The 19,435-nt window shown below is 41.3% G+C and overlaps 1 protein-coding gene across 1 annotated transcript in view; it reads left to right on the top strand.

Annotated features, from left to right (window-relative positions):
• LOC124797936 (very long-chain-fatty-acid--CoA ligase bubblegum) overlaps positions 1-19,435 on the top strand; it is a 177,838-nt gene that overhangs the window by 94,730 nt on the left and 63,673 nt on the right. The window contains exon 2 of the mRNA XM_047261073.1: positions 5,294-5,503. Within this exon, the coding sequence (XP_047117029.1) occupies positions 5,312-5,503 (192 nt within the window). The 5' untranslated portion in view covers positions 5,294-5,311. The remainder of the gene's footprint in view (positions 1-5,293; positions 5,504-19,435) is intronic.

Below are 19,435 nucleotides of genomic sequence, written 5' to 3'. Positions count from 1 at the left end.
CTGCTTCTCTTCAGCAATCAAACAGTGTGGGACCCATCTCGCAGAAATTTTTCTGTTCTTCAAATCACTTGTCAAAATACGGAATACTGATGATGGAGGAATTCCCGTGACTCCAGAGAGTTTCTCACAAGTCACAATGCGATCTTCTTCAAGGGCATCTGCCACAAGTTCCACACTTTTTTAATCTGTTGACGTTTTTGGCCTTCCGGGTCTTGGATTATCGTCTATGCTCATACGACCACCACAACAATGATTAACCCAACGTGAAACTGCGTACGGTTCACTGTATACTCACCAAAAACTTCACTTAACGCAGTGTGGATGTCTTTCGGATTTTTGCTGCGTTAAGTTTCGATCTTGATGAACGACCACTGGCCTTCAACATTAACAGTACGCCGGACCTCTGCAGGGTCCATTTCTACCTCTCACCAATTTTCTGTCAGAAAACGCAGCGAAAAAAGAAAAACACGTGCTTCTTCCTCAAGCTCAAAACTACATCTAAGTAATTTTCGTTGTTATTGCATCAATCTACAGTAATACCAACCTGTGCATTATTTATGATATGTCCCTCATGTATCACTGAATTACATATTTACATACAGATATATGCAGGTATTTGACTATTGTAGATACAAAAGGAAGGGGGCGAGTAAAAGACTCTGAAACAAGCAAACAATCCAAATAACCATAAGTCCGGAAACCAATAGTTTCCCCGATACGATCTATTCCGACTGAATACGTGAACCCATTGTAACATTGTCTCCGAGGATACAAACTGCAGATACACACTTGAGGGTAGACGCATAACAAGTGTTCCACATGGACGTCGTTCACGTGAAGGCAGACTTCAGGACGCCTCCTCATACTTCTCTAGTTTGGTTCCTCGCTGACGTCCCTCCACCTGTGGCATACGGCTGCTTACACAAGCTAAATGTAGCTTTTTGGTTCTCCATTGTTTCAAAGACCACCATTTTCACATGTCGAAGGAGTATTTATTTTCAGATCAATCAAAAATCAAAGTAGTCCCATACTGAGGGAATTATGTTAGGGGGCAGATGCTGGAATTGCATGACCGTTCCATTAAGGTGCTGGTGGAGGTGGTTTGCCACTGCCTTCCTCGCACCTGTTTTGAAGTGACAAGTGTCGTGTGGATGACTGTTTCACGTGTTTGTACAGCGTAGTGTTGGGTTTGTGTTGGTATGGATGAAAAGGAGGAGAGGATGAAACCCGGTGCCAGCTCATATCCTATTTCTCTCGAATAGCACTAACGGGGCTGCAGAGCTTAATGTCCCCATCAAACGGACGGGTCACCACCACGTGTCTTCACTTCATGAGACGCTGCGGAAATGTTTGGAATTTAATCCAGGACATTGGCCCGTACGTCTCCTCCCTTTTCAAACCAAATATTGGCAGTGAAAATTTTGCACAATCGGGATTCGTGTTGTATCTTCGGGTCGAGCGCCACAACAAAAGCGCGCTTTGACGACCACGATTACGGAGTCGGATCACAAACGTAATAATAAAGCACATTTGGAAACAGAATTTGCCAATGTATATAAACTTCAACGTTACCTGCATCTCTGTATGATACATAAAGAATATAAGAACACACAGTGTCAGTTCCCGCCCGCTTTCCTTCGTCAAATGGAAGCCTCATCCGTGCCTCCTATGATAGTACCAGGTGCGCGTACTAGTCGCAAACGCGGAATTACTCGTCAGCTAACTGGATCGGCTAACTAGCTACACTCGAGTCAAATGACTGCACCATGCGCCGGCCGAGTTCCGAGTCGCTTATCTGTTCCTAAAGCACCGCCGGCGATAACTGGAGGGGACGCACTACTCAGAAACTCCGAGTCGCTCACCGGCTGAGCAAAATGGTTCAAATGGCTCTGATCACTATGGGACTTAACTTCTCAGGTCATCAGTCCCCTAGAACTTAGAACTACTTAAACCTAACTAACCTAAGGACATCACACACATCCATGCCCGAGGCAGGATTCGAACCTCCGACGGTAGCGGTTGCGTGGTTCCAGTCTGTAGCGCCTAGAACCGCTCGTCCACCCCGGCCGGCCCGGCTGAGCAGCTCTGTTTTAGCCCCAATAACGAAGACTGAACAAAAAGCCAAATAGGATAGGAAAAATATCAGTGGACTAAGCATGATGCCAACGCTGATCTAGGATTGACAAGTGACTTTCATATAATGCCGTTTAGATATGGAGTATTTTGAAGTTAGCCTATACATTGATATTTAAAGGAAATTCCAAAAACACTCTAAAATAATCTTAAAAAATCCTTTAATTTTTTAAAAAACTGAATGAATTTTCTTCAAGGCCGCATTATCCGTATAAAGCGGCCTAATAAAAGAACCTCGAAGAAATTTTATTCACTGAAAAAAAAGTATTTTTAACATTATTTTGGAGACGTTTGCAAATTTCTTTACAGTAACACTGTTTACGTTTTGCACTAAGGCCGAAACTCCAACATTATGCGTCTTTCCCTAACATTTACACTTTTATTTGTAGTAACGGAAAAAGTAAACAACTATTACTAAGGATACAGACCGAAATATGTTTAAGGAGACCATGTTACTTTTAATAGATAAATATCACAAAGGTCTGATTATGCGTATTACACTGATAAGAGGCACTTTATGCGTTGAAAAATATCGAGACACAGTGCAGAATTCATTTATGTGATTGTATGACCGAATATTTACAAGACAAATGCTATATGAACTGGGAAGTGTGAGAGTGTGGTACCAATCAATTCTTTGAAAGTATGCACATATCAGTTCTTCGGATTATACAGATCTATAAGCCATTATGCTTTTTAATGCAGTCACAATGGGAGAACTAACTATGACGTGGACAATCATTATATGCGAATAATATTTTAGTTCCACTAAGAATGAAGATTGTACCCTAGAAATATTTCAAATTGTGATAATTTGGATTTCCTGAAAGCCATTGCTGCAAATTCGAAGTTTTTCGGCAAACTTCCACTTTGACGTCCTAGTAAGCCCTTTCCCAAAGTCACCGCAGCACTTTTTACTAAAACAGTCTCGATAATACGATAAAGTGCGGAAAAGAATCTGTCCCTCCTTCTCCTATAAAAAGACAGCGACATCTGAGATGTCCCACTTGTCGCATCAAGCGAAAAGCCCTTGTGTTTATCTCTTCAAAGTCTGTAAAAAATGTAAATTTGTGGTTAGATCTTATGGGACCAAACTGCTTAGGTCATCGGTCCCTAAGCTTACACACTACTTAATCTAACTTAAAGTAACTTACGCTAACAACAACACACACACTCATGCCCGAGGGAGGACTCGAACCTCCGACGGGGGGAGCCGCGCGGACCGTGACAAGATGCCCGAGACCTATCGGCTACCCGGCGCAGCTTCAAAGCCTGAAGTAAGAATTATTCCAGGTCTGCATCAAACTAGTCTCAGGACTGAGGACAACAACAACAACAACAATGGAATGAAAATTGTTAAGATGCCTATGATCGTTTGCACAATATCGGTGATGCTTTTGAACAGGACTTGTCTCTTCTGCAGATTTAACGACATTTAGAATGTGTAGGAAGTTTACAATCAAACCCTACACCACACCAGAGGCACGTCACTTGGAGGCATTGTGTGCTCCCGAAAAAAATTCTGTTCTGCGCTCGTGAACGCTCATTCCATAGATGCTCTATAGACGTTTTATATCCCTGGCCATGTTATAAAAATTTTTGTTGCTGCATTGTGCATACTTTTTGTGCTAAAGACAACCTTAATCGCAGAATATCATTCTGGTATCATAGCTATGTACATCATTGATTCTTTTGATCTGTAGTGGATTATTTATATCAAACTTCATGAGGGAATAAATATACTCTGAAGCAGTGGCCAGACAGCCAAGCTCTTTAAACAGATATCTACAATATGATGGTGGGTGTGCCCCACATATTACTCTTAGAAGACGGTTCTACGCAATTAAGACTTTCTTTCTTAAAGTCGAGTTACCCCAAAGCATTATTCTGGATGACATTACTGATTGAAAATACACTAAATATGTCAGCTTACTGGTTTGTCTCCTCCCACGATTTGCAATGATTATAAGTTCAAATGTGGCTGAAGTAAGTTGGTTTAGGAGTTCCCAAATATGCTTTTTCCAGTTTAAATTCTCGTCAGTATGAACACCTAAGAATTTTGAAGTTTGAACCCTATTTATTATTTCCTCGCAATGTGTTACTCTTATCATTGGCATAGTAGTAACCTCAGATGCGCAGAACTGAATATGTTACAGAATTGAGGGTGAGACCATTCACAGAAAACCGATCCATAATACTTTTAAGAACATTGTTTACTATTTCTTGCGATTCTGTATGTACGCTTGGATTGAATACAATATTAGTGTCATCTGCAAAAAGAATTGATTCTGCTTGTTGTGTATTAGGCGGAAGATCTTTTATATACATGAGAAATAGCGGTTGACCTAAGACTGAGCTTTAGGGAACCGTATACATGATTTCTCATAAGTCAGAATGACAATCTTGAACTACAATGGTTGAACTGCTAAGTACAACTTCCTGCATTCCATAAAACTTCAATTTATCTAGAAGAATATTGGAGTCACAGTCAGTGCTATTTTATTGTTTCAATTCTTGTAAAATCTGGTGAGTGAACATGTAAATGGCATTTTCAGTAGAAAAATTGTTCTGAAATCCAAACTGTTATTTGCTGTGGGTATTACTGAGATACTATTCTAGAAAACAGTATTGTATTGAACTGGGGTCCTAGAAACGACGGAGAGACTTCGTCCCCGCTATAGGCCTCAGTGGTTCACAACCTCACAACAGTCTACAGCAGTCCACTCACCCACCACCGCCCCACACCGAACCCAGGGTTATTGTGCAGTTCGGCCCCCAGTGGACCCACCGGGAACGTCTTACCCCAAAGTTTGGATGGTAGAGTAACTATGGTGCACGCTTACCTGTGGACAGTGTTTGCGCAGCAATCGCCGACATAGTGTAACTGAGGCGATATAAGGGGAACCAGCCCGCATTCGCCGAGGCAGATGGAAAACCGCCTTAAAAACCATCCACAGACTGGCCGGCACACCGGACCTCGACACTAATCCGCCGGGCAGATTCGTGCGGGGGACCGGCACGCCTTTCCGCCCGGAAAGCAGTGCGTTAGACCGGACGGCTGACTGGGCGGGCTCTAGAATACAGTAATAATAGAGATAAGAGAAGTCTGTAGAGTGTAGCAGTCTATGCTGACGCGTGTCCTGTGATGTGTGTGTTGCAGGACTAGAGGCGCAGCACCATGGAGGTAAACGTGATCACGACGAGTGGCGGGATTTCTGCGGCGGAGAGCTCGCGCTTGGTGGAGGAGGCGGCCAGCAAGATGAACGGCCACAGCCGCAGCCACACGGTGGTGTCGGAGCACCGCACCTGCTCCAGCAGCTCCAGCATCGTCACGGCCTCCACCACCGTGCTGCGCTCGCAGCTCAGCCGGGTGAGTACGGCGACCGCGCAGTGCTTGTTGTTGTTGTTGTTGTGGTCTTCAGTCTTGAGACTGGTTTGATGCAGCTCTCCATGCTACTCCATCCTGTGCAAGCCTCTTCATCTCCCAGTACCTACTGCAGCCTACATCCTTCTGAATCTGTTTAGTATATTCATCTCTTGGTCTCCCTCTACGATTTTTACCCTCCACGCTGCCCTCCAATACTAAATTAGTGATCCCTCGAAGTCTCAGAACATATCCTACCAACCGATCCCTTCTTCTTGTCAAGTTGTGCCACAAGCTCCTCTTCTCCCCAATTCTATTCAATACCTCCTCATTAGTTATGTGATCTATCCATCTAATCTTCAGCGTTCTTCTGTAGCACCATATTTCGAAAGCTTTTATTCTCTTCTTGTCTAAACTATTTATCGTCCACGTTTCACTTCCATACATGGCTACACTCCATACAAATACTTTCAGAAACGACTTCCTGACATTTAAATCTATACTCGATGTTAACAAATTTCTCTTCTTCAGAAACGCTTTCTTTGCCATTGCCAGTCTACATTTTATATCCTCTCTACTTCGACCATCATCAGTTATTTTGCTCCCCAAATAGCAAAACTCCTTTACTACTTTAAGTGTCTCATTTCCTAATCTAATTCCCTCAGCATCACCCGACTTAATTCGACTACATTCCATTATCCTCGTTTTGCTTTTGCTGATGTTCATCTTATATCCTCCTTTCAAGACACTGTCCATTCTGTTCAACTGCTCTTCCAAGTCCTTCTCTGTCTCTAACAGAATTACAATGTCATTGGCGAACCGCAAAGTTTTCATTTCTTCTCCATGGATTTTAATACCTACTCCAAACTTTTCTTTTGTTTCCTTTATTGCTTGCTCAATATACAGATTGAATAACATCGGGGATAGGCTACAACCCTGTCTCACTCCCTTCCCAACCACTGCTTCCCTTTCATACCCCTCGACTCTTATAACTGCCATGTGCTTTCTGTACAAACTGTAAATAGCCTTTCGCTCCCTGTATTTTACCCCTGCCTCCTTCAGAAATTGAAAGAGAGTATTCCAATCAACATTGTCAAAAGCTTTCTCTAAGTCTACAAATGCTAGAAACGTAGATTTGCCTTTCCTTAATCTTTCTTCTAAGATACGTCGTAGGGTCAGTATTGCCTCACGTGTTCCAACATTTCTACGGAATCCAAACTGATCTTCCCCAATGTCGGCTTCTACCAGTTTTTCCATTCGTCTGTAAAGAATTCGCGTTAGTATTTTGCAGCTGTGACTTATTAAACTGATAGTTCGGTGATTTTCACATCTGTCAACACCTGCTTTCTTTGGGATTGGAATTGTTATATTCTTCTTGAAGTCTGAGGGTATTTCGCCTGTCTCGTACATCTTGCTCACCAGATGGTAGAGTTTTGTCAGGACTGGCTCTCCCAAGGCCGTCAGTAGTTCTAATGGAATGTTGTCTACTCCCGGGGCCTTGTTTCGACTCAGGTCTTTCAGTGCTCTGTCAAACGCTTCGCGCAGTATCATATCTCCTATTTCATCTTCATCTACATCCTCTTCCATTTCCATAATATTGTCCTCAAGTACATCGCCCTTGTATAGACCCTCTATATACTCCTTCCACCTCTCCGCTTTCCCTTCTTTGCTTAGAACTGGGTTTCCATCAAAGCTCTTGATATTCATGCAAGTGGTTCTCCTTTCTCCAAAGGTCTCTTTCATTTTCCTGTAGGCAGTCTCTATCTTACCCCTAGTGAGATAAGCCTCTACATCCTTACATTTGTCCTCTAGCCATCCCTGCTTAGCCATTTTGAGCTTCCTGTCGATCTCATTTTTGAGACGTTTATATTCCTTTTTGCCTGCCTCATTTACTGCATTTTTATATTTTCTGCTTTCATCAATTAAATTCAATATCTCTTCTGTTACCCAAGGGTTTCTACTAGCCCTCGTCTTTTTACCTATTTGAGCCTCTGCTTCCTTCACTATTTCATCCCTCAAAGCTACCCATTCTTCTTCTACTGTATTTCTTTCCCCCATTCCTGTCAATTGTTCCCTTATGCTCTCCTTGAAACTCTGTACAACCTCTGGTTCTTTCAGTTTATCCATATCCCATCTCCATAAATTCCCACCTTTTTGCAGTTTCTTCAGTTTTAATCTACAGTTCAAAACCAATAGATTGTGGTCAGAGTCCGCATCTGCCCCTGGAAATGTCTTACAATTTAAAACCTGGTTCCTGAATCTCTGTCTTACCATTATATAATCTACTTGATACCTTTTAGTATCTCCAGGGTTCTTCCATGTATACAACATTCTTTCATGATTCTTAAACCAAGTGTTAGCTATGATTAAGTTATGCTCTGCGCAAAATTCTACAAGGTGGCTTCCTCTTTCATTTCTTAGCCCCAATCCATATTCACCTACTATGTTACTTCTCTCCCTTTTCCTACACTCGAATTCCAGTCACCAATGACTATTAAATTTTCGTCTCCCTTCACTACCTGAATAATTTCTTTTATCTCATCTTACATTTCATCAATCTCTTCGTCATCTGCAGAGATAGTTGGCATATAAACTTGTACTACTGTAGTAGGCGTGGGCTTCGTGTCTATCTTGGCCACTATAATGCGTTCACAATGCTGTTTGTAGTAGCCTACCCGTACTCTTATTTTTTTATTCATTGTTAAACCTACTCCTGCATTACCCCTATTTGATTTTGTATTTATAACCCTGTATTCACCTGACCAAAAGTCTTATTCCTCCTGCCACTGAACTTCACTAATTCCCACTATATCTAACTTTAACCTATCCATTTCCCTTTTTAAATTTTCTAACCTACCTGCCCCGTTAAGGGATCTGACATTCCACGCTCCGATCCGTAGAACGCCAGTTTTCTTTCTCCTGATAACGACGTCCTCTTGAGTAGTCCCCTCCCGGAGATCCGAATGGGGGACTATTTTACCTCCGTAATATTTTACCCAAGAGGACGTCATCATCATTTAATCATACAGTAAAGCTGCATGCCATCGGGAAAAATTACAGCTGTAGTTTCCCCTTGCTTTCAGCCGCTCGCAGTACTAGAACAGCAAGGCCATTTTGGTTAGTCTTACAAGGCCAGACCAGTCAATCATCCAGAGCTCTGCCCCTGCAACTACTGAAAAGGCTGCTGCCCCTCTTCAGGAACCACACGTTTGTCTGGCCTCTCAACAGATTCCCCTCCGTTGTGGTTGCACCTACGGTACGGCTATCTGTATCGCTGAGGCACGCAAGCCTCCCCACCAACGGCAAGGTCCATGGTGCATGGGGGGAGGGCGCAGTGCTTACTAGGCCCCAAAATTTTTGTTCTCTCCTTCAGCATAAAACAAATAGTCCGCAGCTCGTGGTCTAGTGGTTTGCGTTTCTGCCTCTGGATCACGGGGTCTCGGTTCGATTCCCGACCGTGGCGGGGGTTTTCTCCTCCTGGGGACTGGGTGTTTGTGTTCTCTTCATCATTCATGAACGTGCGAGATTGGACTGAGTGAAGATTGGGAATTTGTACAGGCGCAGATAACCACGCAGTTGGGCACCCCACAAACCAAACATCATCATCATCATCATCATCATCATAAAACAAATAAGGCATAAAAGATACCAAATGAGGTGGTGCAGTAGAGAAACACTGGACGGCAGGACAGCGGTGCAGATGTCTATTCCGCCATTCAGACTTAGTTTACTCTGATTTCCTTACATTGCCTAAGGTGGATGCTGGGATAATTCCAGGCTTGTACTCTGTCTCTAGTATACATATCCTCGAAAGGCCGTTGAACATTCATCTTCCTTCCTTTTACAGTGCAAATGCATATGAAAAATATTATCATATGTGCCTGCGCAAGAAACTTTCGGTGAAGTCTACGCACTTTATTTCAAAATATCGTCCATCCTCAATTATACTATCATCAGTATGTTTTCTAATCACTGCAAACTGACTTGTACGAGATCGAAGAGCAGAATTCTCTGCCTGACACACAGACGACGTTGCGATCAATTAACTTTTGGTTTTGGCATGTTCACAGTCAGTACATATCTTGCGATAACGTAAGTCAAGTGTCAACTTGATCTGCGGTATTTACACAGCTTTCTAACGGATCAGTGCAGTGTTTGTACCATGCTCCAGTAGATAAAGACGAATACCATCTCATCATCAACGTTTTTGTTTTGGAAGGTTTACTGCCAATCGAAAGAGCTCATAATTCCTTGAGGGTCTATGCGCGATCCGTAACTTCATTTTCATGGATTAAATAATCAACTGTCGAATTAAAACTTGGTTGTATTTGTCCTGAAGATGATGCACACGAAGAGCTTCTCAAAACTTCAATCACAGATAAAAAAAATTCGACAAAGGGCAGATTATGATACTATTGGAAGCTTGGTGATTGGAGTCGTATGGGGTCTCTAACGTTATAGACACATCAGAAGAAAGGATTCAGTGCACTTCATATGAAGAATAAACTATGAAAGCGCTTTGTGAAACGTAAGCCTAAAAAACAAATACTAAAATGTTACTCACCCATGTTCGAATCGTTCTAAGAAAAATCCAACTGTTTTTGCCCAACAGTTTGTTATTGTGGATTAGTTGAGAGCCGAGGGATCTGCAAAACAGACAACAAAAACAAACCACGAAGTAAGTCCCATGTCCTAAAGAAGGCTATGGTTCGTGTTTTCTGGGATGCAAAACAGCAAAACGTATATTATTGAATTCGTTTGGATGAAAAAACACTTAGAAGCCTGCGATGAAAAAAATATGTTTCATCAGGACAATGCATATGTTTACAGAAGTGTTTTTGGCAGTGGGGAAACTGAGGGGTTTGAATTTTGAGTTGTTGGAACATTCACCTTATTCATCACATTTATCACCCTGTTACTTCCACCTATCCACACTTGTTAATTTTGTGGGTGTAAACGGTTTTGCATCCAGAATATGGCAGACCTACTAGAAGTGCAGTTCTGCAATGGAAGCAACTCTCTGGAAAAAGTTAGACAAAATTCATTGATTTAAAAGAGATTCATGAAATGCACGTATGTTTAATGTAAAAACCATATTTTTCACTTCCAGGCTTACACATTAGTTTCAGACCCTCGTAACATCAAAGCTGAGCAGACACTAAAACAAAAATCTCATTGTCAGTATTCTAGTTCTACTTATTTCAGACAACCTCTCCCATACTAAATCTTTGCCGCGCTCAATATAGCGCAGATTTTTAAATTCTCTGCTTTCTATTCCAGTCTAAAGATTGTCTTCAGCTGTAAGTATTTCCTGTTTTGATTTCATTTCTGGTCCTACAGAACCTTCAACTGAAAACGAACGCCACTGAAAATGATTCACACAGCTATAATATTTAAACAAATAACATACATAAGAGGTTATTCTAGTGAAATATTATCTAACAACGGTCACACTAAATGTATACCAGAAGAAATACTTCCCAAGGCTGCAACAGCACGAAATCTACGACGACATGATAGGTTTGCGTGCAGTCAAACTTCCAAAATAGCAGTCTCCTATGGATTCGCAGGGTGGGGGGATGTAAAACCTTCAATTTTTTGTCCAGTTCACTTCGTACACCCAGACCACCGCTATGCTTCTGAGTACTTCTGAAATCTGAACGCACTCCCGTTCCCTAGTTTTACATTGAATCAAAAAGTCAGTACTGGAGAAGAATGATTTGGTTTCTTTAAGTGACCACTGTCACTTTCTTTCTCTACTCTCTACTGATAGACCAACTTTTCTCTCTCTCAAATCTCGATGTGACTGACTTTATATGCCAAGAAATAATTAACTCGTGTAACTGTCTCAGGAATACAAGAAATCTCGACAGACTGTGGGGTACATACACCTTTTTTCAATGGACACATTCCAAGCACTCATGAGCAGTCCAATTGGAGGCATCTACCTAGGAGTACGCAGCAACCCCTTTTGCTCAGATAACAGCAGAAGCTCGTCATATTATGGACTCTATAAGACGCTGAAGATTTTGGTGATTTCTCCTTATCCGTGGCCGCTCAGCCGCTGCCACAACTCATGGAGATTGGTCAGATCTGGGTCCAAGGTGCACACATGTAGCTCAATTCTCTCTCAGATGTGCTCAATGGGACTGAGTTCAGCAGTTCTAGGGAACAACAGAAGTAATTCATGACCACAGAGTGTCCTCAAATTGCTCTGACCGTATTTGAAATGTGAGGTGTCGCAGTTTCTTGCTGAAGGCATGGGTCACCTGCAGGGTGCAGAGCAGTGGGCCAACAAAAAGATATACAGGAACGGACAGAAGATTTCTACAACGTTCACTGATGAATGATGGCAAATTTTTAGTCACCTCATTTCATCCACCATGGACAACCTCCACAGGACAATACTTCCTACTTGAATGGTGCCCTATTGGCAAGTTGGATTTATCTCCTCTTGTCGTTTTCAGTGTACTTGAATTCTTCTTTAGGTGTGTACAGCGGCACTTCACTCCAGGCAACATATTTCCATGCTATGAACGTCCAATGTTAGTGCGCCCCTGCTGATGACCATACTTGAAGATGTGCAGTGAGTAGAGATTCAGTGGGGTATTAGCCTGTATACTTCCTAGGAGGCTTTTCTGGATCGTATAGCAGCTCACCAGCTGTAGTTGTCGATCTTTGGATTGTCGAGTGATGTACAGTAGTGCGGTATGTCTTTGAAGGTTGGTCTGAACACTGCACTGCTTCCTGGGTATGGTCCTATTGGAGGTGGTATGCCGTTGCCTTCCTCCAACCTTCGAGCTGACTTACCCAGCCACTTATAGGAGAGTCAACTGTTCAAAGTGGACTTCGAAACACAGTGCAACTCGATATTCTTCACGATATAAACTAGAAACATTGGCACATGAGAAGCCGAGTATAGGCTCTATAACTTCAAAGCGTAGTGGCCCATGTGTCGGGCATTCAATATCTGATTGTGATCAAATGGGTTGATATCGTGTGTATTGCTCATTCTGTTCTCAACTATCACGACAGTGGTCAATATGAGGCTTGTCGGCTTCCTGGTCACGTCACACGCTCAATTTACATTCGCCTTGGCTACAGGAGCTGTCTCTCTTTATCGCAATCTCTGGTTACATTGCTCAGAAGTGTGCATCCTTCTTTGCCCCCAACTGTAATATACATGGGTTCTCTATGCAACTTGAACAAACTTTGTTCCGTTGTCCTCATTGTGACACAGCACTGGGACAACATAGTGCTTTGTGAAGAAGATAGGCAACCAGATAAGCTTCCAAGCAGATGGGATTGCCTAACGACGTCGTTGAGCCATTAAAGACCTAGACCTATAAACTTGTGCGATCTTACAAAATGTGGGAGAAATTTCTGTCCCTGTCAGCTAGAAAAAGGCATATGGAATGATACAGCTAATGTAGGAGTGTATAATTTTGCACATGTTTTATGAAATGAAGATATTACAAGACAGGGAAATTTATTTTACCACCATTATTCGGATCTTCTGACGTTGGTGATCTAGCAGTCAAGCACTATACCCTGGACGTATCAGCTTCAACCCTTGGTAGGAGAATTGATTTTTCCTCGTTCCAGTCTCTCCAGGACCGCTCCAGGTCCCTCAGTCTGCTATCAAGTGAGTACCAGGGTTCTTTCTTGTTCTTGTTCTTTTTCCTGTGCCTTTCTCCCACTCCTTCGCTGGGTTGGGATGGTTATTAAAGGATGTGGCATGGTTAAGTTAAGGGGTGGCTGGATGCCCTTCCTGTAGCCACCCCATTAACGCCCATCTGCAGGCGGAATATGCGTACCCAATTTGTCTGCGTGTAATGTTATTCATGTGACAGTGGGCGACAGTGTTCTTAATGTTTGCAAATCCTGTAACTGAGTTGTAACTTTGGTACCAGCCTGGCATCACCAAGTGGAGTGTGGGAACTGCCTAAAAACAACATCCAGGCTAGCTGACACACCGATTCGTCGTTCAACCGTCGGGTGGGTTCGATCAAGGGCCGGCGCACATCCCAGGCCTTGAAGGGACTATTCAGGTGGGTCAATGCTAGAGATTGGTCATTCGCGAACTAACGGCTCCAAAGGAACGGTTCACCAAGATGAACAGAACGAGCGATGAACGAATTCTAAGGAACGGTCTTTCATAGTTCACCTCGGTCGCGGCTTTCTACTTATAGTTCCCGGGAACGGGAAACTGTCGGTCTCGTTCCCGAACAGCACGACGGCTGGTCTCGTTCCAGTCTCGGTCTCGCTCGGCCGGTCTTGTCCTTCTTCGCGTCACCACTCGTCACAGTTCCACTGCCGACTACTCATAGTTGGTTCAGTACCGAGTTTTTGTTGTTCGATCTGTTCGCTTCGCACGCCCATTCTAGATCAGTTCAAATGGATCTAAGAGCTGTGGGACATAACATCTGAGGTCATCAGTCCCATAGAACTTAGAACTACTTAAACCTAACTAACCTAAGGACATCACAAACATCCATGCCCGAGGCAGGATTCGAACCTGCGACCGTAGCGGTCGCGCGGTTCTAGACTGAAGCGTCTAGAACCGCTCGCCCACCGCAGCCGGCCTAGATCAGTTTTAAACCTTTTTTGAACTCTGTACTTCTGGTTATTTTCGTATTCGATTCAGCGTCCACGACCGGTAATTAAAATTTATTTTATAATTACGTAAATTACATAACAATTACGTGGTATGTAATACATACATCTTTTCAGGTAACAAAACAGCGTGTCATCTTATTTCACTATTTCGATAAACAGTAGAAGAAATACTTGTAAAAAGGCAAGATTTTTTGTTATTACACATGCAAAGGACGTCGGCACGGCACACACTCGTGGCCATTTTCCGTCTTTTTTTGATCCAAGGTAAAAGAGCTTGTTCATTGTTATGGAAGGCAGACCGACTTACAACCGAATGAAGCCCGCGCTTCATAATCGAGTGTATGGTGTCACATTTTTTAAAGAGAATATGATAACTCCTACAATATTATTTCAGTGGTACAGTGTGGCGCGCGAAAAATCGGCCCCGAGTACTAGCTTGTCATTGTCGCTTACCAATTGTCATCTATTGTTTCGAAGTTGTTTGCACTAGCTTATTTGTTATTTCTTCACTGCCTAATTATTACATGTTTATCTATTCTGCTCGTAGCGGTCAACAAATTGTGTGTAATTAGCGAGCAGTCTGTACTCGGAGCTGGTTTTTCGTGCGCCTTTTTATATTATTTCACTGCGATCAGTCAGATAACGCTACAGTTGGCTAAACGAGATGTTTTGCAGAATCACGAAAATTACAAGTGTGTGAGAATTCTGTTATGAATAAAAACTCTGTACTCCAGGGAAACGGTGAACGAGTGAAAATGAGCGGTTCCCAAAAAAAGAGCGATCACCAGCGAACTAGTTCCCAAGGCTGAACGACTTTGCCCATCTCTTCAGTGCCCATGAGCTCACCCCCCCCCCCCCCCGCCCCCCCTCCATGGTAGTGCCGCTGCGAAAAAGGCTGCACTCTGTCTGCAGTCAGACCAGAAGCCTGGTGACGTTCTTGCGCCATGGATTCACTTTACCTTTATATTCGTACTGTAATTTTTTCACTGATACTACAGGATGCTTGTGCTCGCCACATGCTGCCAGGGCCGCATGCAGACGATATTTTAGCCGGTTTCAATATCTTTTCTAGTTGCTTCAGGGTGTTATTGCTTGTGTTCAAATGTAATATAGGTCACAGTGCTGTATCTTGGAACTAGTTTTCAGGCTTCAGCTTCTATTCTTCTTAATGCAAGTTTAATGTATTTCTTTTATTCCGTTTTGAAATGACAGCATTCAGTATTTGTGGACTATTTCTGAAACTACAATAATTACACCGGAAAATTAGGTTTTTCTAATTGTGAAAGACTGTTCCAAGGTACGACATGGTCATGTATCTAGCAACAAAATATTCTATTCAAAAATTTGGAAGGGCTGCAGTTGATAAGATATTGCCAATACCATACTGCATTTAATAATCTATAAGCTACATTATTAATCCGCTACACACCAATATCACTAAATGTTATCAAATTAGGAGAAAGTATCATCAACAACCAGTTACATGTTAAAAGAAGACTGAAATACGAGCCAGTAGCAGCTAACACAAATTTATAGTTTCGAGACAGGGAAAATTTTTGAGAAACTCAGTTCATTTTCAAATCGAACATATTCAACTGTAAAAAGACTTTACATTTCAAGGTACAGTACGGCACATGATGACAAAGTATGGCTTAACTGTACATACATTAGTAATTAGTTTTAAAAACATGCTGCATTTTACTCACTAGAAAACAAGGACGGATTAAAAGGGTGTGGGAGGGGGGGGGGGGGCAGAGGGAGTGATTGCCCTGACATATGAAACTAAATTAAAATCAAATGGTAATTTTTGCCATTTGTGCCAAAGTTAAGATGCGAATTTAGAGTTTTGGTAAGTGGAAGTAGTCATTTAATTCAGTATTCCCCAAGCCATCTTATTTTGTGTGCCAAAGAGAATGTACTACCTGCACCAGTGACTTGTGCTCCCTCTCCTGTTAAATTGTGGGCGCCAAATATTAGTAGGGTGTCATGATCTGCCACAGCAGCACACTTTTCAATTATAATTTTCAAAATATAAGTATATTTGTTCTTATGAACTAAACTGGCAAAAATGTTACTGTCAAGAAATTAAGAACTGCAGCTTAAAAGCATTTTATTCTAATTCCAGTTTAAACAGAATTTTGCAATTTTTTGATGTTTTTAAGCATCAAAACAGCTTAACATAGTAGCTTTTGAAGGTTTTTTCCTTAAATTTCAAGGAGAGTACTCCTAGGACTTCTTTCTCTTCTAGGCAACCACCCCCACCCACAAAACTTCATTAACCCATCCCAAGTTCAATTCCTGGCTGGGTCGGGGATTTTCTCTGCCCAGGGATTGGGTGTTTGTGTTGTCCTCATCATTTCATCATTATCCTTATCATTAATGACAGTGGCTAGATTGGACGGTGAAAAAAAAATTTGACTAGGAAAAACTGGGACTTTGTACAGACACTGATGACAGTGCAGTTGAGTACCCGACAAACCAAACATCACCACCACCACCATCATCATCATCATCATCATCATCATTAATCCACCCCTGTCACAAAACTGTGTGACTGGGTTGAAGAGTTAATGGCCATGGAGCTCACAAGATCCAACACGGATAAACTAATAGATATTATAGAAAGTTCCATGAGGCTTTTTGTGGATGATGCACATGTATACGGAGAAGTTGCAATGCAAGAAAATTGTTATGAAGTGCAGGAAGACCTGCAATGGATTGACACCTGGTGCAGGCAGTGGCAATTGACCTACAGTATGAACAAATGTAAAATATTGCAAATACATAGACAAAAAGACCCTTTATTACATGGTTAAACTATTGCAGAACAACCAATGCAAGCAGTTATTTCCATAAAATATGTTGAAGTGTTCATATGGAGCAATTTGAAATGGAAAGACCACATAAAATTAATTGAGAGTAGGGAAGATTCCAGATTGAAATTAAAAGAATTCTCAGGAAATGTAACCCACCAATAAAGGGAGTAGCTTATAGCTTACAAAACACTCAATCGACCAATACTTGAGTACTGCTTGCCAGTATGGGACCTGACCCATATAGGACTGATAGAAGAAATAGAGAAGATCCAAAGAAGAGCAGCACATTTCATTACATGTTCATTCAGAAAGCACAAAAGTGTCATGGAGATGCTCGAGAGATCTGATCCCACATGGAGGCATGCCGGAAATTGTTCTCCCCTTCAACTACCCACAAATGGAGCAAGAAAGGGAGGGAGTGATAGTGGTACAAAACATAACCTCACCACACACCGCAAAATGGGTTATGGACTGTAGACATAGAAATGCTATGACTGAAGGTTAACCATATCCTCCAAAAGCTTTAGTATATTATATTACACAGCACTTAAATATTTAGAAATCCTAATATTCCCAAATACTGCACAAAACACATTCTCATGTCTCACAACAAAAACAGTAGCAAATGTTGGAAATTTATTGTGGTGGTTTCTAGTGTGCATTCCTTCATGTGGTTCCATGATTAAAATCAGTCACTAGAATGAAACATGATCAGAAAATATCATTTGTTCCTAGGTACACATCCTCCTGGTACAACACTCTCCCTTATTTATTTGAAGTTCACATTTATTATACATGTGCATTATATAAATGTCACAAATAATCAATAATTTTGTGCAATTCATCTCCTAAGTATCCCTACTCATGTATGTGTGTGTGGCTCAAGACACAGAATCAGCAGAGACAATTGTTCATAAAGGTGGATCATTAGACCAGTAATTGTAGATTTTTAGTTTCCATTCACTTGACTTGGGAAGATATACAGCATGCAACACAAACAACTGAGCTTCGATGTTAAAATATTCTGATAAATGCATCTATGAAATTTATTACTAGTACATTCTTAGGAAATGTGCATCAAGGGACCGATGGCCTTTGTAGTCTGGTGCTTCAAACCCCTCAAACCAATGAACCTATGTATATCAAAAATGAGTCAGAAAGTGCAAAGCTGCAAAAAAACCCATACCTGAATTAGACTCAATGATGTTTCCTTCAAATCATGATACTGATGGATTAAAATGTGAATTAGAGGACTGAGATCATTAGAAGTACCAGTACACGTAAGTTCACTAGTGTTAGTTTTCTTCTTTTATGTACTTTTTTCCATTAGAGCTCTGTCTCAGTAAATCATCTGATTTTTGCCATGTCATTGACCATTTTCTCATTCCCTTTTTTGTTACAGTAGGTGAAAGCCTGAAGAGTTCACATTTATTTTTTTCTGCCCAGACAAAATAGCTGAAGTTTTCATCTGTATTGTCACTTTTGCTTGGTAATAGTTGTTCAGTAGAGCAGGTGATTTCAATCAATATAAAGAACCCAGTCACCAAACAATATAAGGATAGCAGAATTTTTATCTGTGTTCCAGTTCTATTTCAAACATCGTTAGTAACATTATCAGGGTCTATTCTTAATATGATCAAGCATATGTACTTATTATGAAAAACGTAGTGGAATTCTAATGATGTTGCAAAGTTGAATTTCCCATATTTATGCATTTACATTATTATCCACAAGGAATTAGCTAAGACTTATTATCCACCATTACTAGTTAGAACGTTTATCACTTTATCAACATGTGGCAACACTGGGATCTTTCATTATTTAAATGGCTGGTCTGAAGCAGTTTGACAGAATAGCGTTACCTCAGAAAATTTCTTGTTAACTCTGAAAAATCTGCACTGAGTAGATAAAAAAAATTCTAATAAAAAGATAAAATATCAGACACAGTTTACAGTGCAAAATATTGTTCAGTGCCCCATATATTCTTGTGAAAGTGTCACAGAAAGAAGCTCAGATTAATTACAGTTTGGACATGCACCTTACACATATATTACAAAATATACAACCAAGTGCGGCTTTCCAAATTAGTATACTAATTCTGTGCCAATGGTGAAAAAATGTTATTTTTAAATACAAAATAACAGCATTTCACTCAAATGAGGCACTCAGCCAATGTAGATTCTGCCTGATTATGGAAGGAAATGCCAAAACTGTACACTTTGCTAAACTATTATACAGTTGTAAATCAGCTGGAATGGAGTGACCTACCTGTTGTTGAAGGGTACCCTACAAATTTATGATAATGTTCCATTTCATATAAAACATAACTGAAGAAGCATATTTTTCATTAATCATTTAATACAGTATTTACTGGATTATTGCACCCTGTTACTCCAATCTTTCTGCGAACAACAACTCAAATATTTCAATGAACATGTGTAATTAAGGCTGTGAGTAAGTCACTGACAGTACTTATTTTATGTACATAAATGTGTTAACCAGA

The sequence above is a fragment of the Schistocerca piceifrons genome, chromosome 5 (assembly GCF_021461385.2).
Source record: "Schistocerca piceifrons isolate TAMUIC-IGC-003096 chromosome 5, iqSchPice1.1, whole genome shotgun sequence".
NCBI lineage: Eukaryota > Metazoa > Arthropoda > Insecta > Orthoptera > Acrididae > Schistocerca > Schistocerca piceifrons.
This window is presented reverse-complemented; position numbering and strand designations above follow the sequence as displayed.